This window comes from Drosophila miranda, chromosome 3, assembly GCF_003369915.1.
Source record: "Drosophila miranda strain MSH22 chromosome 3, D.miranda_PacBio2.1, whole genome shotgun sequence".
Taxonomy (NCBI): Eukaryota; Metazoa; Arthropoda; class Insecta; order Diptera; family Drosophilidae; genus Drosophila; species Drosophila miranda.
In genome coordinates this window covers 9,449,173-9,471,851 of record NC_046676.1, presented here as the reverse complement: position 1 = coordinate 9,471,851, position 22,679 = coordinate 9,449,173, and the positions used below count along the sequence as shown (strand labels likewise).

The following is a 22,679-nucleotide window of genomic DNA, read 5'->3' as shown; positions in this document are numbered from 1 at the left end:
TTTGGCTATGATGGAAATGGAAAAGTGGGAAATGGAAATACGAAATAGGAACGCTGTGCAGGCTGAGGCTGATGCTGTTGATATTGGATGACCTAGAGTCCATCAGCAGCTTCAGTTGTTGACATCTTTCGCCTGGTCCACTCATAAATTGCAATTATTTGACTTTTTGAATTGCGCTTCTCTGTTATTCGTGGCTGTTGGCGGAAAATCTTTGCACCGCATACTCGCTTCATCATGTTTGATTGACAGTGGACTGTCGTGGGGGACAAGCGAATGACCAGACAAAAGACCAGGCAGTCTGGCAAGAAAAAAGCTGCAGAAAGTGCAGACCAATTAGAAAGAGTGTGCTGACAGAGAGAAATATTTAAATATATTGCCATGCGATATTGAGCAGGGGGAAAATACAATATAGAAACACACTTTTTCCCTCTAAAAAACTGATATTTTCTTTTCGCTAATTTCATTTTCTATCCTATGATCCTATTATACCTGTACCAATTAGCATTCAATTGCGGCATGAGTATAAGTCTCGCAATATATTCGTTAGCGAATCAATTTTCCTAGCCTACGTATAAGTATCAATAAATGCCTTTCATTTCTATAAATATTTATGAAAATTGCTAAAATGATTCATGCTTGAGGAGAGTGCGTGGGCGCGGATGGACGCTGTGGCTGGACCCAGGAAAGAGAAATTTCCATGGTATGGTCGTCAGGAAAGAAACTGCGGAATAAGCCAGAACAATAGCAAGTAATGAGCTCTGCATTCCTATATATATATACTACATGTGTATACTTATGTATATATGTTGTTGGACTTTCTACGCGACATTGTAAAACGATAAATTTCTACAGACAATTATTGTATAGGCGCTGGCGTATCTGAAGCAACAGAGAATTTATATAGATTTTCCACACAGGTTCGTTGGGGTCGGGTGAAGCTGAAATACAACAAAATTATCTGTGTGAAAGTGGGAAGAAGACACAGAAATATTTGCTGTTGTTCTGCAGGTTATATTTATAAAGATTCACCTCAAGAACGGCTGATCATCAACTGGCGGCTGAGAGCTTGCCATCGCAGAGCCAAACATTCATTTTCATTTCTGGCACGCTCGCGAGTGGACGTGCGGACCGATACGCCGATAATAGATATACCCCAATTCGATATACCTCTATATATACTACATATATAAGCCCATACATATAGAAAGGTGGTAGGATCTATCCATAGATCTGTCACCTGTCGCGTGGTGCGAGAGGTTGCAACCTCTATGTGAAAATAAAGTTCGTAATCGAAGCGCGAGTGTTTTTCTAACCAAAATTTTTTGAACGTGAAGCCAGTGAAAGGCATTTCTTCAACCCCGAAGGAGAGTGCCGCCAAGGCATGCGAATAAATTTGCAAAAGTTACGAGACACATCCTCAGATTGCAGTGCGAAAACCAAGTGAGTGATGGCTGATGCCTGATGCCTGATGCCAAACCATTCTTGGAGAACCATTCAAATGGAGATGAGCTGAGCGCATTCAATGCCCGTTGATTATGTAAAAAACGAGTGAAAAAGTGTGCAAATGAGAGAGGGAGCAGAGAGTGTGAATGATAGAGAACGAAAGCCGTGAAAATGTCACCTGGTTGCCACTAACCATTCGCCCACATTCGTGAAAAGCTGTCAGAATTTATTTTCATATTTCTTCAGTAGCGTTCTTGGCAATTTCTATCTTTTGTAGCCGTTGAAATTTATTAAGTTCGACACAATAATGTATATAGATGGCTATGGCTATATGAGGATCCCCCTGTGTGTGTGTGTGTGTGTTTGTAGTGTAGTGTGCTCATCAAAAAGCATAGCAATAATTTGCCCCACACAGATACGAGCAAACACACACACACACAGGCAGGGGCACCACATTGCTCATACGCCGCGTTGTTGCCTTATTTATAGTTCGATTCAATCAGCGACATTTTCAGAGCTTTTCTAATTCTATTTTGCGCTAGCTGTTTGCTGTTTTGTGTTTGTCTTTTGCGCTCTTTCTCTCTCTTATCATCGATTGTCTTGTTTTCTTTTGTTTCGCTGTTCCCACTTTTTTTCCATTTCCCATTTGCTTGTGGCTTCATTTTCACCTTTAATATCTTTGTGTCGCTTATTTCAGTATACACCATGAAATGTGTACAGCAATCTGCAATTGCATTTCATTTTTCATTTCGAGAGGTAAAAAACAAATGCAAAAGATGAAATGCCATTTGGCAATGGATTTTTGTTGCTAGCCGAAAAGCAGGCAACACTTTTTCATTATGCTTTAGTGTGACCATTCACTCGCCTCTTTCATTCCACTCTCTCCTTCGTTGTCATGGCTTCTGAGGAAGTTCAAGGTCGCTGGCCAACTTCCGGTTAAACCCTTGGGTTAAATTAGAAAACTACTCTCTCAATTTTCTTGGTAATCTTCTGAGAACCAAAACAGAACTTTAATTAAATTATTGACTCGAAATGCATCTGTTTTTGAATTGTGCCACGGAGAATGGAAGCAGTGTATTACAAGCTTGCAAACGGCCTGCTATTATTGTCTTTAATTGAACACGCCTTCTCCTTTGCTTGGGGGTTAATTAAACTTATCTCTGGCGCCATGACACCTGCCATATGGGCATTGCTACGATTGTACGCCTATTGTTGCCAATGAAATTTGCGCATTGGTCGCTTGCTCATTAGCCTGGACATATTCATGGTGGCATTCAAGGCGCTTATCCGCCACTCTGCACAATGCTTTGAGCACAGCCGCAATTTCATTATGCAGCTTCATAGAGCACCCACTGACAATCCACCGCTGTGCAGTGTGTCCACACGCATTCATTATCGCATTGACTGTGGCTGCCTTTGTGGCAATATAATTAAGTCGGCACCATGCGGCTTATGCCCATCATGTCAATGGGCAGGTACCAAATTATTGGCGAAACGGAACTGATCATTCAGAAGCAGGCCTTTGTTTCTGTTTCGGTTCCTGCAAAGCATCGGCCAAGAGCTCAGTCGATTAATCATCAAATTTGGCACTGTCAATCGCTTTAATTCGGTTCCACTTCTCACTCTCACTCTCTACTCTCTCCTCTCTCCTCTCTCTTTGTGGCAGGCAGCAGAGCTAACAGCCAAACAGCAGGGCCCCGCCCAAGGGCGCCTCGGATACCGGAAGCCCAGTCGAAGAAGAGGCAAAAGCAGAAACAGCGCAGAAAATGTAAGTAATTGTTGATGACCATCGTTCCATTTGAACGGCTCTGAATATTTAAAGTTATCCAAAGAGTAGAAATTTCACTTGATTTCTTCTCCTCTGCAGAAGTTTCGATTGCATCTGTGCTCGGATCTGTCTGCTCCACTTATTTATAGCATGAAAATATTTTGCATTTCTATCTTTGGGAGCCCCTCTGCAATCTGCAGCCAGTGAATTCCGGGCTAGCGGGCTTCTATTTTTAGCCAACACATTTCCACTCCCAAAAGGGAGACTGGCAGCGGGAGTCGTGACAAAGTTCCGACCTTGAGAAGCAACATTTGTGCTGTTCAACGAAGGTTCCCCCTGCTCCCGAAAGGGAGTGCTGGGAAAGTGTCGGGGAAAGTGAAAACTTTTCAATTAGCCAACTCGAGATTAGTAGTATGTGGCACAAGTGGAATGTTGAGTAGAGCATTTTCTCCGACCAATGCTCGCTCCAATTTTCAATGAAGTTTATTTTTAGGGCCTGTTACAGCGAGATACAGAGGCGCACGCAGAAATAGCCCGTTCCGCAGCCATGGGATAGATGGAAAATGCCGGCGTGTGGCCAAATTAATACACACTCATTTCATGACGTCAACCAGCGGTGTGTACATAGATTCTACGAGTTGGACCAATTGGTATCCGACGGATAAGCAAATAAGTTGGCCGCACTTAGAAATGCTTTCTTCGCGAGAACTTCATCTCCAATCCACAAACCGCAAGCCACACGCACAGAGGCACTCTTACATGTAAAGTATTTGTATCTTCTGTATCTCATTAATGGGCTGCAGCTATAGATAAACACAGATACATACACACACGAAGACATGGGCCGATTGCTGCCAAGAATATATATTTTTGCGTTTCTCTGACGATCGCACATTTTGTTTTGCTTCTCTCTCTCATATCGGGATACATGGTCGTCTGCAGATACACAGAGAGAGAGAGAGAGTGAGAGCGAGTGAGAGACGATTTGTATATATTTAAAATATTATAGACTGCTCTTGTTTTGCTTGGCTCATGTGCTTGGCAATTTTCACTTGCCTTCAGTCGCTTTTTACATTTCCAATCGAATTCTACGAGGCGCGTTGCCCAACAAAACTTTAACGAAACCCAAAAATTGTTTTTTTGTATATACTATATATAATTTTTTTTGAAAGTTAAGCAAATATAAATCAATCGGAAGTCGCGCACACATTTAATGAAAGTGCCCCGGATCGAGAAACGAGGACTCGCAACGATTTTTCAGCGACTGAGTTTTAAGGCTTCGCGCATTGCCAAAAACCAATTGCATTTTATGATTGCCTTCGAGTGCCGCTTTGACAGCACCAGCAGCAACGCTTGCCCATCAGTTTTCCATTTTCTATTGGTGAGTTTTCCTTCTCCGCCTTTTCTTTTTTTTTGTTGGTGGGGTTGTTAGACGAGTTGGCTGTTTGGCTGCGGTTTAGTGTGACCCAAATTTCATCGAATTCATTTCAATTTATTTGTGTTGATTTCAATTTTCAATGTTTTCTGCGTGCTGCTGCTGCTGCTGCTGCTGCTGCTGCTCCTGATGATGGTGATGATGGCTCTGTGTCCGCTGCCTGTCACTCGACGGCAAAGAGTTTGACCCATTTCTGTGGCTGTGTCAGTTTCAGTTTTTCTTTTGGCAGCGCATTGTGAGCCATGCCAATTTGTTGAGGGTCAAGTGTTTGCCGCATTTCCGTTTCGTGTCTACCGTTTAACGCTTTTCCATTTCCCGTTGACCGTGCGCGCACACACTGCTCACATAACTCGATTTAATTTTAACCCACCCAAGGTTAATGAATCTCTGCCGTTTTCTCTTGTACCAGCAACTGTGGCCATCAATCTCTCGAGGAAAACAAAGGAAAACAAGCTCATCTATAGACTAATTAGAGGAACTATTCGTTTGGTTTGTCATCCAATGCCACACATTCATTGCGGTCATCCGCTATCCACTTTCCGCCTAATTTGCTGCGTATTAAAAGCATTTTGGAGTTGCACGGAATTTTATCAGATATTTTACACACTTATACGGGCTGCGCTCAGCCACACACGAGCATCATAAGAGACCTTTCAGCTTTTCAATGCCAGCTGACCTCCCCTCAACCCACTCTTCTGAACTCTTTTCATAGCTGGGGGAACCGCCGAAAAATTTAACTCAGAGCTCGAGTCTGCCAGAGTGCGGCGGGAGAAGAGTTCGCTGGTTGTTTCTATTATGCCGGAGAGCAGAGCTCTGCTCTATTCATTTTAATCCTTTCAGCGGCCATTCACAAATGCAATGGCTAAATTAGTTTTGCCACACATCCCCCCACCGCTTCCCTCCCCCTCTATTCAGGACCCGCTCTGCTGTACGCACAATTTGTGCTAGCGACAAAATTTCTATTCAATTTGATTTTAAGCGCATTTTCCAGTTAATTGCACAGCTTTCGCATATGTCCGTGTGTCGGACGTATGGATACAAGCACAACAGTTTTCGTGGCAGAGGCGTGTCACATATATTTTGAACTTTTGGCCGCATTAAATTGATGACTTAAATATCAGTAGCAACAAACATACAACAATAATGGGAAACAGGCGCACGACAATTAGCGGTGGCTGCCATGGACATGGACATCGACATGAATATGGATATGTAGAAATAGAGAAAGAGATGCTTCCATAATAATACCCCTATCTGGGCACACGTAGCATACGTATATTTACGAGCAGGAAGTGCGCACTGGTTTGGGCACGACAACCGCGGCGTATGCGCGATGCATATCGCCCATCGCCCCGGCAGTCAGCGCAAAATCGCATTTATATTTATACATTATATGTATACACGAGTATGAGCAGAATTTCTCTGCTGTGCGCTGCCTGCCTCTCTCTCTAAGAAATGTGTGTCATTTTTATTATTAAAATCTCAACGCAAGAGGTGCAGGAAGAGACGTATTAAGAGCAATTGACATGGCTAAAGCGCACTCGAGCTTATGAGGAATTGTAGCTTACGAGAAGGGAAAATCCTTTATTGAAGAGCGATATCATAGGAATGAATTTAAGGGCTTACTGAGAAAATTGTCCGAAAATAAATATGGAAGAGCTTGGTATATTTCATGCAGAGGTAACAGAAAAAACTCCGCCATGTCCTTGATTCTGGATTTGTCTGCCTTAAAGTTCGAAAAAAATTATAAAGGAGCTTTGAAAAAAAAAGAGAAAAGCAAGGGTGCATACATATATTGCAGTATATGTCCTGAAAAAGGATTTCGGGGCAATGGATTTATTTCATATTTCCTTGTTTATCTTCAAATTTAAAATTAAATGTATTTAAATTGAAAGGAAATGCAACTATCTCAACTGTTGTAATAACCCATTGAATGCGAAATATCCAAATATCTATGGCTACCAATTTCAACGTGGAAAAGTGTATGTGGAGCTTGCATTGGATTTCCTGCGCGTATTAAACCGGTCGCAACCCGAAACATCAGCAGAATTTCGGTCTCTTGTAAATAAACTTGTCGGAGCCGCTTTTAATGAAGCAGCCATAAGCAGATTTGTGGCTTAGTGTATTTTGGCCGGGCCAAATGAAGCCCGACGACAGGGAGGGGCAAGCTCCGATGGCAGCCCGCGACTTACAATACGACAACGAAATGGTCAATTTATTGTATGACTTTTGGTGCTGCCACGGCTGTGTTCATTCAAATGCAAGAATTTCCTGCCAATCGGATTTTTGGCGTGGATTTTTTTGGGAGCGAGCTTACCGACTGACAGATGGCCTGACTGTCTGACTGTCTGACTGACTGACTGACTGACTGTCTTTCTGTCTGTTGTCTTATGATGAGCTTAAGGAGGGAGAGAAAGTGAATTTATAATGATATGAATATCAAATTGACAGCATCTTTGTGGTCTAATCGAATCAGGTCTAATGATGGTCTCTCTTCCTTTATCTTTCTATGTGTGCGTGTGTCCTCGCTTCGTTTTGGGGACACAGTGAGCCATGGAGCAATTTGAGCAGCTGTTGACGTGCTGCGTATGCCTGGACAGGTATCGCATACCGAAGCTGCTGCCATGTCAGCACTCCTTCTGCATGGAGCCCTGCATGGAGGGACTGGTGGACTATGTGCGACGTCAGGTAAGGATATCATCATCATTAATCATCATTCAAATCAGTATACATATGTAAATATGTATGTACTCGTATCTGTGGCAATTTGGTTAATGCCTCGCCGACGTCACACATCACTGTGCGGCCGCTTAACTATAAAATCTCATGAGCAAAATCAGATGAAATGGGAATGAAAACAAAAAGGCGCCCAACAAGACGCCCCCGAAAATGTTTTTTTTAGTATTTATCGCGTTGCCTGAGGCGCATTTGCGTAGATATCTTGTTGAAAAATTATACATAAAGACACAAAATTATATATACGCTCGTACATACAGATATCCGTGTACTGCGCTACTTATAGTCTCCGCAGATTCGAACGTCTCTGTCTGCGTGTATTTATAAATTCAGTTTTTGGCTCCCAGCCAGCGCCACGCAAATAATTGGTAAGCATTTTCATTGTGCTGGCCCTACTCGGTAAAATACAGACAACCACACACGGATACTCGTACATAGTTAGATAGATAGATAGATAGATAGATAGATAGATAGGTAGAAAGGTAGAAAGAGAGTTGCAATAACTGTCATGCGAATTGCAAAAGCCGCAAAGAGAGATTGATTTTTGTGGTTGAAGGCTGACAGGAGATGAAGAAACTTCACGAAAGGACGCACTCAAGATGCCTTCACATGAATCAGGACAAATGTGAAAGGTTTTTAAAGTTGCGCACAGCTAGTACAAGAAGATTAAGGCATATCAATTAAAGATAACTAACATCTTAGTGGAATGTCGGGGAAGAGCCAAGTAGCCTTTGATAGCCTTAATGTAGCTCAAAGGATACAAAGAATCATTCATTGAATCTGATTTTAAGCTTTGAATTGATGTAATTAATTTTCTACGTGCGAATAAGCAAGACTAATCCAGATAATACCCTCCAATCTTCAGGTGAAATGCCCAGAATGCCGTGCCGAACATCGCATACCCTACAACGGCGTGCAGGCCTTTCCAACGAATGTAACGCTACAGCGCTTCCTGGAGCTGCACATCGAAATCACCGGAGAACTGCCCGATCCGACATCAGGTAAGGAATGCAAGCAATTAAAATGATTTTACTAGTCTCTGAAAAGCGATAGAGGAGAAGCCTTTGAAGGGTCTCTCGCCTTATTTAATATAAAAGGTCAAATTCCAAACTGCAATTTTCCCCTTTTGCTTCGATTCGATTTGAGCAAAAATATTTGTGCAATAAAACAGAATCCTTTGAGTGCAGAAATCAGTAATTAGAAATCAGAAATCCTGGCGGCAGAGGCAAGCAAGGAATGTTATTAATAAAAAAATGCTGCCATGTAATCGTTTGTGTAACTTTAATTAAATTCCGCTAAAAGGGAAAACAAAAGAAATGGAAAACAATAAATGGGAAAAGCTATGGGTATGCCAGCCGAATGTACGAGTATGCTCGTCGAACAAAAATTGCCATTCGCCATAATGTTTGGGTTTCCAATTAAAAAGTCAGACACTTTCCCCGGCCATCTGACAGCAATTAAAACTAAGCAAAGCCAAATTGATTTTGTTTGAGCAATTTGCATTTTGCCCGTCCACAAATTGCGGATCGTGCTGTCAGCATGACTGTGCGTATCTATCAGAATATATATATTCCAAGTGGCAAGGTTGATAGTTGTCGAAGTGAGTGAAATATGCAAATGCATTGCAACTTCTCAATTGCAATCAGCATTAAGTCGAGTACGAGGCATGGGGCATGGGGCATGGGGCATGGGGCATGGGGCATGGGACATGGGGTAAGAGCTAATAAGGCAGACAAAGCATTTGGTTTCATTCGTATTTTCTTTTTTTTTTTGTTTCTTATTTTTTGGATAAATTTGGTTCTTGGGTATGCAAATGTGTGAAACAAAAGAATTCCTTTTGGCTTTCAGTGCTCCTCGTTTCGTGTTATGGATATGGCAGGGACAACGACTACAACTTTCATGTGGAATTTGTAAATTCACTTTTCCATATGATTACACAGAAAATATACAGAAGCCAAATATTGGCATGCAGCATTCTGGCAGCTCTTTGTACATTGTACATGCATACATATCTCTCTATGTATGTGGCCCTCTGTCTGCCCCTCAGTGGCAAGTTATTGTCAGGCCGGCGGATCTGCTGAGGAGTAAGGCGGGGAGTGTTCATCAGGCATTGCCAATGCCAGCAATTGATGCAGAAAAGTTGACGCTGTCGAGCTGAGAGTGCAGCAGTAGCGACATCTTCGCAGTGTTTGCTTTGTTGCCCCACTGAGGCAACTGAGGCAACTGAGGCGGCTCGTTATTTGCATTGCAACAGTCAAGCCATCGACAACGAGCCAGGACTGCCTTGGCAAAGGATGTGGCACACACACACACACACACACCCAGAGATAACAAGAAAGAAGGTCTTGCTGGAGCAACGAAACTTCAAATACCCTCAATTGTATTCCCAGTAATAGAATTGAAATCATATCTGGGCGCATGATGAAGAAACACATAAAAGTGTCCTTTGTGAGCTTTGCAGGGAGACAGTAGTTTATATTTCACCCATCTGATAGCCATAGTGGCCAGTTTGTGATCAAACTTGGTTAAATTATGTAGATCTATATAGTTGAGAAACTTTGCCTGATCTATGCATATAGCCAGTGCATTCCAATTAAATATAGGATGCTCGAAGTAGATAAGCGATTCCTCCCAAAAACTTACTCTCAAAACTTTATATTGATAAACGTTCAGAGATACCCAATTTACTTTTCTGTGTTAGTAGATCCTACTAATCCATAATCCCTTCTTCTCTGGAAGATGGAGAGTAAGTAGTCTCCCCCTGGAGAAGTGTATAATGTACCCAAACATCCATAACAGGCGCTTAGGTGCAGTTGATTTCTTGCTCTTGAAATCGCATTAGTGAATGCAACAGACATCCAGCCCGGAGTCTGCTCTGGCCCTGCCCCCCTACAGCATGGCAGACACGGAATGTGGAAGGACTTTGTTGCCAAGAGTGCAAATTGATGAGCTGCTGGCATGGCTGGCATGGCTGGCATTTTATTGTTCAACTCAAGGGAGCCAGGCAGGAAGTCATTTGGGGCCCCATTTGGGAGCGTATTTTGGGAGGACTGCTGCAAACGGAAGACAGATAGGGGGAGGAAAAAGCTGATTAATAATTGTGTGTTTCTCCTTTCGTAGGTCAAATCATGGAACGTTGTGGCGTCTGCTCGGAGAAGGCCTATCTGTCTCATTGTGCGCACTGCGAGAAGAAGATCTGCGAGGACTGCAAGAGCGCCCACATGGATATACTCCGCCGTGAGATAACGCGCTTCAACTCACAGGTGAGTCCGGAACTGATCTTTCAATTGGCTTTTGCTTACGCATTTCATACCCTCTTCAGATCCGCCGCAGCTTGCATCGACTGCAGGACTCCCTAGCCATCATCGAGAAGAACACCATGAGTCTGCAGACGAACGCGATCAGTGTGACGGAGGAGATCGACGAGATCTACCATCGTATTACCAAGGCTATCAAGGATCGCTCCGACCAACTGAAGGGCGAGATCGATCGCTACTTGGCCGTGGAGCTGCGCAACCTCACAACGCTCAAGGAGAATCTGGACCTGGAGATCACCAACATCGGCAGCAACTGCGACATTGTCGACAAGTACATGAACGAAACAGTCGAGTGGGACGACTGCGAGCTTATGGATACCAAGGAGATCTTCCTGAAGACCGTCGAGTTCCTGCGGCACTTCGAGTACGAGAACAACGACTACAGTCGCCGTGTGCGATTCCTCGTCTCCATCGATCCCAACCAGCTGGTGATGAACCTGGCCACCTTTGGCGACCTCAACATCGCGCCACACTCGACGCCGGGCGGCTCGGTGAGCAGCTCCCACCTCGCCCCACCCAGCGGCCTCCAGCCCGGACTAATGCGCTCCAAGAGCGACCACCGCCTGGCCACCCAGTTCCGGCAGCAGGAGGAGCGTGGTGGCTACAACGACGAGCCCGTCCTTGGCGGCCGGAAGTTCGGAGAGCGTCCCCAGCGCAGTGCCACCAACAGCGATCGCTATGGCGAGAGCAGCCGCTACGGCCGCTCGGACTATGACTACGAGAACGATTACGAGAACGAGCCCACTTCCGGACGGACAGGCAAGTCCTCGCGCTTCCGGTCGCGCTTTGTTCGCTCGCACCAGAACGACGACTCGGACACCGAGCAGCAGCAGCAGCAGCGTCAGCAGGAGCTGAAGGAGCGCAAGGACCGCGTCCTCGACAGCGAGGATGTGTCGCGTGGCCAGCTGAGTGGTATCATTCGCCTCAGCGACTGCTCCCGCGTCGTTCAGCGGCTGGCCGACATTGGCAAGGAGAAGAAGTCGGACAGGAAGTCGGACGCAGCCTCCGCGGCCCAGGCCGCCGTCCAGGCAGCCATCCAGACCCAGAAGGCGGCCATGCAGCGCCAACAGCAGAAGAGCCAACAACCAGCGGCAGCAGTTGACGAGGACGAACTGGCGCGCCAGAAACGCAAGAGTGCTGCTTCCTCTGGAGCAGCCACCTCGGCGGCCACCAGTGAGGCTGGCCAGGATCAGCGACCCAACAGCGAGCGGGTGGCGACCCTCAAGGGTCCCCGCGGCGGCGAGGACAGCGACGGCAGCGGCTCCAATCAGGCGTCATCTCCAGTGCGTACAGCGACAGCAGCGACGCGAGCCGAGGTAAGTGTGAATGAGGCAAATACAGAAGAAGAAGGCGTGGCCAGTGGCAGTGACAGCGAGATAGACGAGGAGAATGAGGAACAGGGGGCAGAAGAGGAAGATCAGCAGCAGCAGGCAGAAGTAGAGGAAGTCGAAAACGACTCCGAAGATTCATCGGAATATGAAGAAGTAACAGTCACCGAAAGCAGCGATGAAGAAGAGGATGTGGAGGTGCAGGCCCTACCTGAGGGGGAGCCCCAGGAGGTGCCAGTGATCAATGTCCTGCCTCCAGAGGGAGAGCTGTCCAGCAAAGTCGACGAAAGTCCTGCCGTGATCATAACTCATCCAAATGAAGTTCAGACAGAGAAACCAGAAGAGGATTTAACATCCAATCAGAGTGAGGAAGAGGATGACGATGAGTACACAGAAGAGGAGATAGAAGTGACCGATGACGAGGAAGAAGATGAGGATGAGGATCAGGAAGAAGAAGAGACATGATAATCGGTATAAAATCTCGCTGTCACTGTTTTTCCGGCACAGTATTTCCCCTGTTTGCATATCCCCCAATGAAAAAAGAAAATTTAAAAGAATTAATTACGTATACGCCATGTGTGCTTCGTTCTTTATTTGTGCTCCATCGTTCACACTTCCCCTCCGCTCCGTAAGTGTTTGTCGAACCGTTCGAAACAGAGAGGGCAAACTTAAACTTGCCGTTAACCGTTAACTGTTATCGTTACTCTTACTGTTAATCTTACCATTTCCTTTAACAAAACATTTCCCTGGGTATTTTCCTTTCCTTTCCGTTCCTCTCTTTTCTGTTTTATTTTACTTTATGTTTTGTCCTTACATATTTCGTTTGTTTGGTTTTTGTTTAAGTGTATTTTAAGTTGTTGTGTTCATTTATTTATATTTATTTCATTGTTTTCCCCATTTTCCGTTGTACTTGTTTCACATTTCCCCCACTTTATTGTCTCGTGAGCGCCTTTCACTTAATGCTGTTTTGGGTCAGAACCTTTTGCTTGAAAGTCCCCATGAATATCCGGGCAGAAAGTTTCGGCCCAAAACTTCGGACATCAGAAATCGTCAATTGTACAATATTGTAGACATTCATCACTATATGTATATGTGTGCATATATGTATGTATGTATCGTATATGTATACTCGTATATAGAAATATATATATATTTTTTTTTTAGTAGTTTAACATCTATTACCTTATCGTTAGTTAGAGACTGGCAGCGGTTACAACGAATAAAACAACTAAATCAATTTACAAAATTTTCGTTTTGGATGTAACAAATATTTTCCCACAATTCTGTTTCTCTCGCACACCCTACTTCTCTATCTCTATCTCTTTCTCTGTTTGTTTTCTCTTCGTTTTGCAAGTGTACAAGCGATGTGGTAGTGATGCTAATTTGCTTAAATCTTACTAAATACATTTGGTCATTGCTGTTGAGCTGCATATACCACAGACCCAAATCAACCAAAGCGACATTTCTTCCTGTCTTTCTTTCTCACCCTCTCTCTCTCCACCTCTGTGTCTCTCTCTCGCGTTGTTACCAGTGTCTCTCTGTCATTATTCTGAATATTTATTCTTTGTTTCATTCCTTTTTTGCGTTGCTATATCGTTGTTTTTCAATTTCTGATGTCCGCTGTAAATATTTCTGTTGTACATGTCTTTCTATCTTTTTTCTGTTTTTTTTTTTCTATCCTCTTAACACCCGCATCCTCTGCTCTACCCTCATTCATTCACCCATTCATTCACACATTGTTGCGTTGGCCCCACCCGAAACGCCCACAAAATGCCAACCCTGAGTTGGGGTTCAATGGCGAATATTTCACAATCATGCGACTGTCAGCGATGCGGCTGCTTCCGTCAGTTTAACAATGTTTCCAGCTCTCTATATGTGTGAGTGTGAGTATCTGTGTGAGAGGACGGGTACGTGTGTGTGAGCTATAAAGGGACATATGCACAGTAGCTGCATATTTGTCTGGTTTTTGGCATTTACCGAAAGAAATAGGAAAAGGTTGTTCGATCAATTAGGAAAACATCAAAGGGAAATGACAAAACGAGTCAATGATGAGTGAGCGACGGAGTTATGAGAGGCATTGAACATTGTTAGATGTTGATTGAGGGAAAAGTAATATCGAATGTTGCATTGAGAATGGAATTCATTTTGCCTGCCATCTCCCTCATTCCTCCACTGCCCGCACTCCCGCCTAACCATCCCTTTTCGCATCCAGTCACACGCACATCCCCATTATCTTCATGTTCATCATATGCCTCAACGCCATGTTTCTCTCTATCTCTCTCTGTCTGCATCTGAATTGCGTTCGTTGCTTGACCCTTTCGACTAACAGACAGCCAGCGCCACAGACTCTGATGCAACTCCCACTCCTCCTACCACCCAACAGTCGAAACCGCCCGTCTCGGCCCAAGTTGCGGCAGTGAAGAAGACCCAGCGATCGGGCAGCAGTGACAGCAGTGCCTCCACCGAAAGCTCTGCCAGCTCTGGGGCAGCAGCCACAGCTGCAGCAGCAGCGGCAGCCTCGGCGGCTCCCAGCAGCAGCAGTCAGCAGAAGGCGCCCAGCACGGCGCGTCATTCGAGTGCCCGAGACTCGGTAGCCACCACCGCAGTGCCGGAGAAGAAGCCTTTCGTTAGCCGCTTCCTGCCGCAGCACAGCACCCCGGCCACCGCTAATGGTACGGCGGACAAGAAGAAGGCCGAATCCAGCTCGAGCAGCGAGGAGGAGACCAGCTCGGAGTCCGAGTCAGAGTCGGAGCCGGAGACCAAGCCCAAGGCGAGTGCGACCAGCAGCAGCAACAGTGCCAGCAAGTCCACGCCCAGCAGCGCCTCCAGCTCCACAACGGCGGCCACCGGCAGCTCCACCAGCGGCAGCTCCTACCGTGATCGCCTGGAAGCCCGGCGTGCTTCCCGCGACGACACTGCGCTAGCGGCGGCATCGCGCAGCACTTATGCCACGCCCTCGAGCAGCGGCTATGGCAGCGGGAGCAGCAGCAGCGCCCGCACACGCACCGTGCCCGCGCCACATCATGCGGGAGAGAGCGAGGACCGTTATGGCAGCAGCAGCGGCACTGGCAGCAGGTATTTCCTTCCCGGGGGCCACAGTTCCGCCATTTTGTAGTTTCTATAGCTGGACTAATTTGCATGGCTAATAAATCGAGGACACGAACACGATACACACACTCACACTCTCGAATCTAGACGCTTATATGCTACTGATGATACAAAGATACACGCACCGCACAGATACATATCTGATGAGAACGGAATAAACATGCATAGATTGTGTGTCAAGTATCGCTGTTGATGTTCAGTCGGTAATTTGTTTTACTGTTTTTTTGTGGGTCAAAACTAATTGAATTACACTTAACCAAACTGCCTGCAATTAATTTTCATAATTTAAATTTGAAATAGATCTATATACTCGCACAGATTAGCTTTAATTGAAATGCATAATGGATTTCATGTTGGTTTCGGTTTGCGATACATTTCCCTGAAAAGTAGGCAACACATTTTGTGTTCCGAAGTCCCCGAGTTTCCCCGAGCTACCCCATGTTGAATGCCTTTTAATGTGTGCTTATTTCGACTCTCTTTTGTATCTGTTCTCTGCTCCCGCCGCTGCAGCTTTGTACAATTGCTCCGTGCTGGCGCTAACCTGGTATTGGCCATTTTGTTGCTCATACGACTCGTGTGGCGTCTAATTGTCAAGTTCATAACCTTCACATAAGCCAAAGAAAGAAACCAAAGACATACACACAACCCCAGATAGGTAAACACACACACACAAACACGGTCTACACATTTCTATCACTCTCTCTTTGTGTTCTCTCTCTCTCTCTCTCTCTGTGTTGATCTTTGCAGTGCACTGCCCTTTAGAATACCGTACATAAGCAGACCCAACCGGGCCCGCTACCGAAAGCGTCTTGCCGATGTCTAGCCAGATATACAGACATATACACATATACAAATACATATGTGAAATTCTATTCAATTCATAGTTCAATTACTTGTTAACCCTAACGACAATTGAGTTTGGCCCACGGCTCCCCACTAACCGACTAAAGAACTTCCGAATCAATCGAAACACTAATCCATTAGTGATAAGAACTATTGATTAAATATTTAAATGTTTCAACGAAAGCAAAAGAAAAAACCTGTGCAAGCTTCCTCTTTCTTAGCATATTTTTGAGTACTTGGAGCTGCTACAGAAGTCTCTTCCTTCCAGAGGAGGATGATGATGATGTTGACGATGATGTTGCTTTCAAAGAGCCACTCAAAGGGCTGGAAATTAACTTTACTTCACCCATTGTCTGTCTCCCTTTGTCCGTCAGTCCGCCTGTCTGTCAATACCCTTTTCAAAGGGATCAATGTGGCCCACTCAAGGCCTGAATGCCTTTGTGCTTGGGCGACACAAACTTCTTTAATTTTACTTTTGCACGACAACAAATATTGAACCCTTTCGGCGCCCCTGCACCCCTTTTCCTAGCCTGCAACAAATCTTGCGTAATGTAATTACAGCGGACGCTACCTTCTCTCACCTCTCTGGAACAATACTAATTGCTATCTGCTATCAGTCTGTTTGCTGGCATCCATCCGTCTGTTTTCCGTCCTTCCGTCAATTTCCCATTCAGTACGGCGAGCACTCGTATTTATTTATGCTATTTGTATGATATTTCGAAAGTGTGGATGGATGGATGGATAGATGGATGGACTCTGACTGTGCTGCACTAGCCGAGATGGGGATTTCAGACTGCATATATTTGGGCTTCAATGAGGAACTGAAGGCGAGTCTTTGGCGTTTGTCCGTTTTCTGTAGGGAAAAGGAACCCTCTGTCTTGAGAGACTGTGATTCTCCGTTTTGCTTGGTCTGTTTTCTTTGTAACTTTGTTGGAGTTTCTGTTCGGAAGAGTTCCACAGGGAGCCATTTATGCTTAGTAGGTAGCTAATGGTCGATGCCGTCGACTGTAACACTTCCGCTTGTTTAAGCTTTGCTTTTTTCTTTTTGACAATTAAGCAGTGCAAATAGATGGTGCAACGCCTGGCTTTACCTCCTGCAATGGCAGGGGAAAAGCGAGAAGTGACCACAATTTCTCCTCCCACTCTTCCTCCTGCCTACGCTCCTGTGCTCTCAACTTTTTCAATATCGTTGTATTTGTGTTACTCACTTTAGCATGTAAGCGTTCAATTCATGTGTTTTTTTCCGTGTATATTTTTGTTTTTGTATGAGTAATCGTACATGTTGTAGCTGTTGTCGATGTTGCCTTGCCCCTTCTTTCCGTAGGACCTAACCCTCCCAACCCCATGCCAATACACTGCCATACACACACACACACACCCATACATACACGGCGAACCCACCAGGTGAACGCCAATTGGCGCCATAATTTCTTGTACTTAACCAAACTTTTCGCAACTACTTTGCTGAACTTTCGATAATGTGAAATGTGAATTTAATTAGAAACTTTTCTGCCGAAACCTTGTTGCTTTGTTTTTTTTTTCGTCCGCGCTGTGTATTTTAATTGAATTTTGTTGCCTAATAAATGAGATACACAGACACACACAGACACAGCGTGAAGGACTTAAGCTAGTCGAAAGTTAGTTAATTAAGCGGTCGCGGATTTTCCACAGGCAACTGGAATGGGGTTGGGATGGGATGGGATTAGAGCAACACCAGGTACACGAGATACAAGGCAATGACAAAGAAAATTTAAAAAAAATACACACATCCACAGCTACAGCTACAGCAAAGTAAAGAAAAAAAGAAAAAACAAAAACAAACACAGAACCAAAGAGCAAAACAAAAGCATATCAAATCCAAATCCAAGCCCAACCAAAACCAAAACAAAAACCAAACCGAACCGAATCAACATTTTTGCAGCTACACAAGCCGCTTTCTAAACAAGAGCAAGAGCAGCGCCATTGTAACGCAACCCTCGCTATCCACGCCCACCGCCTCCTTCGACGAGGACGCCAACGGAACGGGCGACGACTCGGACAGTCGCTACGGGACAGGCCGCTCCCGTTACCTGGCCATGAAGGAGCGCCGCACCCGGCTGGCGCGCAGTCGCTCCTCGCATCAGTTTGGCAACGAGGACGACGATCTGGATGAGCCGGTATCCCCCACCACGGTCTCGCCATCCGCTTACTTGGCTTCAAGGTGCGCACACCAAAAAGAATAATCAAATAAAAAATGATAACAAAAACCAATCGATAAAAGCTATACCAGAACTTTCAGAACACCCACAAAATTTTGTAAATACATAGATGGAAATCTCAGTAATCAGATGTATATACATATCTCTCGCTATATACATATATACATAGTATCCCTAATATGTCGTGCGCTGGGCGCTTTCATTGTGCGTGTGCTGTCCCGAGGAATCGTTTAATATGATTTTCCTTTTTCTTTTTAATTTATTTGACGTGAGTTTTATTTTTTCGTTGAGTTCCTGTGCGTGCTACGTCCGAAGTTTCGTTCTCGTTAATGTTGCACTCTACACTAATTCAACTTTTTAAATTGACCTTTTTTATAATGGTTTAATTTATTTTTTTTTTTCCGTAATATTTTGTTTTGTTTTTTTATTGGTAAGAGAAGAAAAACAAAATTATGCGGGTTTTGAAATTAACCGAAATTAACTGGAAATGCACAACATTTCCCAACTACAACAACTGCCCACTTCTCTTTCTATCTCTCTTTGTACATAAGCAGCACCACACCGCCAATTCTCATGCAGTTCCATAGTTCCACAGTTCCACAGTTCCATCTAGATCCGTAGAACGCCTCATCCATCAGAACAGCACAAATCAGCCATAGAACTCCACCTTTCTTAGCTCCTCAGCCCCCAAGCCTCCGCTCTGTGGATCACTAATGAAATTGTTGCCTTGCAGATACAGCGGCTATGGTAGCAGCGACCTGTCCAGAAGCCGATCTTCGCACGCCTTGAAGTCGCGCGACAATTCGCCGATCACCGATCGCAGTGCGGGATCCTCTCGTGCCGGAGCGCTGGGCAGCAGCTCCACGGACAATAAGGACGGGGAGGCCCTCAGCTCGTGGGCGCGCTATCTCAAGAACAAGTACGGGAACAAGAGTAGCAAGGACACGCCCAGTAGCAGTGCCGGAAGTGCACGCGACTCGCATGCCACCAGCTCCACGGCGGCATCGTCATCGCATGCGCACGGCATTGGGAGCAGCGGCAGCGGCCGCAGCACCGCCAGCGAGGTGTCGAGACGCCTCAGCCTAGGCCTACCGCTACGGCAGGCCAACGAGCTGGCCTCCTCCGACGACGATGGGTCAAAAAACGGGCTAGGCTCCCCTACGTCCCCTACGGTAGCAGCAGCAGTGGCAGCAGCCGGTATAACCGGAGTGGCAGGTACTATCCCTAAGCAGGTGTATCTGCGCAAGCGCCAGCAGCTGTTCCAGTTGGGGGGCCGGGGGAGCGAGCCCGGATCCTTTACGTGGCCGCGCGGCCTGGCCGTCGGTCCCGACAATAGCATCGTCGTTGCGGACTCCAGCAACCATCGCGTCCAGGTCTTTGACTCCAATGGCATCTTCGTCAAGGAGTTCGGAGAGTATGGCAACGGCGAGGGAGAATTCGATTGCCTGGCCGGCGTGGCCGTCAATCGAATCGGCCAATACATCATTGCCGATAGGTAAGTGGCCTCCAAGGCCTCTCCAACTTAGGGCTTAGAGTACAGCGAGTCCGAGCGTCTGGTCATTTGGTCATTCTGCAGTTGAATTAAGTCGAGACAAAGGCGCATGATTAATTCTCGGACTTAGACCCGCCTCTAATTGGCACGGCTAAGCGCATAATAGCCGCGTTAATGAGAAACATGTGCCAGTGCTCCTACTTCAGCACATGCATACTCGTATTATAGCTCTGCTCCAGCCTTTTCATATGGCCAATCTAGATAGCAATCCCAGCTCCAGCCTCCATCTGCCGCTGTCATTGTTTGACGCAAAATCTCGTTAAGCACACAGGGGGCGGGCAGGGAGATGAAGACCACGCGCAGGAACCTGGTGGCAAGGACTCATTGTGTGAGTCAACTTTGATTTTGCACGTTAAGCGGCTTAGACCTAAGCCCGACGCTGAACACCCCACTCCGAATGCCAGGTTCAATGTCGCACCGCCTCGCAATAGCTTTGGTCCGCCCCCCAAATGTACTTTCCGGATAATGAGAGCTCTCTCGACTTTCCTTTTTTTCCCGTCATTAACATGGGAATATGCGTTCGCTGGCCATTTGAACCACCCGCCCATTAATCCACTTCTTTACTACTCTTTACTTCCAGATACAATCACCGCATACAAGTGCTCGATCCGCAAGGACGGTTCCTGCGCGCATTTGGTTCGCAGGGGACCGCAGATGGCAAATTCAATTATCCTTGGGGAGTAACAACCGATGCACTCGGCTTCATTTACGTGTGCGATAAGGAAAACCACAGAGTGCAGGTGAGGCCTCATCCTCCATCTCGATTTGCATGCAAATATTTATATTCCTCTGGTGAGGTCGAGAGGCGAAGCCTTGCCCAATTTGTCACACTTCAGCTGGTGCAGAGCCTCTTCGAGACCATACACTCCTCCTCCTCCTTTACAATTTTCATGAGCTTAACTGCAATGGACGAGTTTTTGTGTACTTTTTGCTGGCAGCACACCAGGCTCATGTCCTGGTCTCTGGTACTGGTCCTGGCCCATGCTGCCTCGTCCAATCCTCTGGCTGTCCTCTTGCGAATCCTTTTTCCATTTCAATTTGCCAACTTTTATCGAATACTCGAATTCGCATTCGTCAGGTTTTCCAATCCGATGGTTCCTTCGTTGGCAAATTTGGTTCCTGCGGCCGTGGCGAAGGACAACTTGAGCATCCGCATTATATAGCCGTATCGAATACGAATCGTGTGATTGTTTCCGATTCGAATAACCACAGGATTCAGGTAAGCCAATACCCCTCGTAGCCGTCCGCAATCAGATGCCTCCTGCAACCAACTTCATGGCTGTCTGGCCATGTGAACAATTTTAATTAAAATATGCTCGCAATCGAGATTCATTCGAATTTATTTGACCTTCTTTCTCCGTCTTCGGCTTGTCCGACCCTCCTGGTATACTATCTACTGTCTACTGTCACCTCTTCCTCCTTTGCCAATCGCATCCGGATCCGCATACCCATCCACACACACACACACACACACAGATTTTCGATGTGAACGGCAAGGTGCTGTCCACGGTGGGCGGCGAGGGCTCTGACGACGGTCAATTCAAGTTTCCACGGTGAGTAAATCGAATTACAATTTTTAATTGACAAAGCGGTAACTTTGGTTTGTGCTCTGAACCTCTTCTGCAGCGGAGTGGCCGTGGACGACCAGGGCTATATATTTGTGGCCGATTCGGGCAACAATCGCATACAGATCTTCAATCCGGATGGCAGCTTCCTGAAGACCTTCGGCTCCTGGGGCTCCGGCGACTCGGAGTTCAAAGGACTCGAGGGCGTGGCCATCATGTCGAATGGCAACATCTTGGTCTGCGATCGCGAGAATCATCGTGTCCAAGTCTTCTAACAGGCCATGGCCATAACCGTCCTTTGCATTATCTCCCTTTAATTTCGTTTTTAATTTTTGTTTAAGTTTCACAATGAATTTATCATTTCTTTCGAGTGCCAAATAATTTAATGTCTTTATTTCTATGCATAGAAATGTTGTCAATTAACTAAAAAGCAATTAGTAAAAGAAATCCGAAATACTTTTTGTTAAATTAGAGCGAAAAAGAGAAATCTTTGAATAAAAAAGCTAAAACTCGTCAGAGTTTGAGTGAAAAGACCTCGCATTTTCCATCTTCAACTTCCAGTCCGGTCCATCCCGTCCATCCCCTCCATCATTCCCTTTGAATGGGGACCCAACTGTTTATTACTGCATTCAAGTATTGCCTAATTGAGATTTATCTGTGTGCAGACCAACAATTTCCGAATTTGCTGCCGCCTACTCCCCCCTCTGGGGGCCCCGGCACTTTATTAAATTAAGATGTTCTTTGCCAGCAAATTGGAAACTTTTTTGGAAGCTTTTTCGCATAAACTATTTGCCACCCGCTCACAGCTGTGTGTGGCGTGTGTTCCGGCAACTGCGTTGTGGCAGCAACTGTGGCAGCTACTGTTACAGGATTTATATGTTGCCGCATAAATTTGTTTGCTAGCAAATGTTGCGCATACGCCATGTATGTACTACACATACTCCAACTGAAATGTGCGCACGCTAAAAAAAACTAAGAGGCGAAAGGAAATCCTCTAAGACAACTTTGGGCGGTCCTAATACTCTTTACGTACTATAAAATATTCATTCGAACTTCGTTTTGCTGAGGTAAAGACTGACTGGACCATCCTTTCCCTTCGATGTTTGACTGATACAATATCTAGCTGATATACCCCGACCTACCTTATTCATCGTCTCCTTCTATCGCATTCGCACTTTGCTCATACAAATTACGCAGAATGTTGCCAGCGTAAGTGGGGTTTATGTGATTAAAATGCATGTGAGTTGCCAGGGGTCTGGGCTTGGGCCTGGGCCTGGGTGATTGTGAGTGTGGGACTCGTTTGAGCTGCTATGAAAGTTTATGGCTTACTTACAATATCTACCCCTAATTCTGAATCAGCTCGTTCATCCCTACCCCTGCCAGCGT

The 22,679-nt window shown here is 45.6% G+C and overlaps 1 protein-coding gene across 10 annotated transcripts; it reads left to right on the top strand.

The window, feature by feature from the left end:
- The first annotated feature begins 1,087 nt into the window (after nucleotides 1-1,087).
- Nucleotides 1,088-21,824, top strand: LOC108160580 (RING finger protein nhl-1). Of its 10 annotated transcripts, none has more exons than XM_017294674.2 (13): nucleotides 1,088-1,440; nucleotides 3,110-3,211; nucleotides 7,194-7,334; nucleotides 8,248-8,383; nucleotides 10,503-10,645; nucleotides 10,705-12,435; nucleotides 14,411-15,102; nucleotides 17,900-18,178; nucleotides 18,910-19,671; nucleotides 20,309-20,468; nucleotides 20,807-20,947; nucleotides 21,205-21,281; nucleotides 21,355-21,824. In XM_017294674.2, the coding sequence occupies exons 3-13, from the start codon at nucleotides 7,200-7,202 to the stop codon at nucleotides 21,566-21,568; spliced, it is 4,470 nt and encodes a 1,489-aa protein (XP_017150163.1). In that variant the 5' UTR covers nucleotides 1,088-1,440; nucleotides 3,110-3,211; nucleotides 7,194-7,199; the 3' UTR covers nucleotides 21,569-21,824. The 10 variants fall into 10 exon arrangements, with proteins under 10 accessions (XP_017150163.1, XP_033247307.1, XP_017150156.1 ...); XM_017294667.2 differs by having other exon boundaries at nucleotides 1,090-1,440; nucleotides 10,705-12,015; XM_017294665.2 differs by having other exon boundaries at nucleotides 1,090-1,440; nucleotides 10,705-12,015; nucleotides 14,357-15,102.
- Nucleotides 21,825-22,679: the final 855 nt, after the last annotated feature.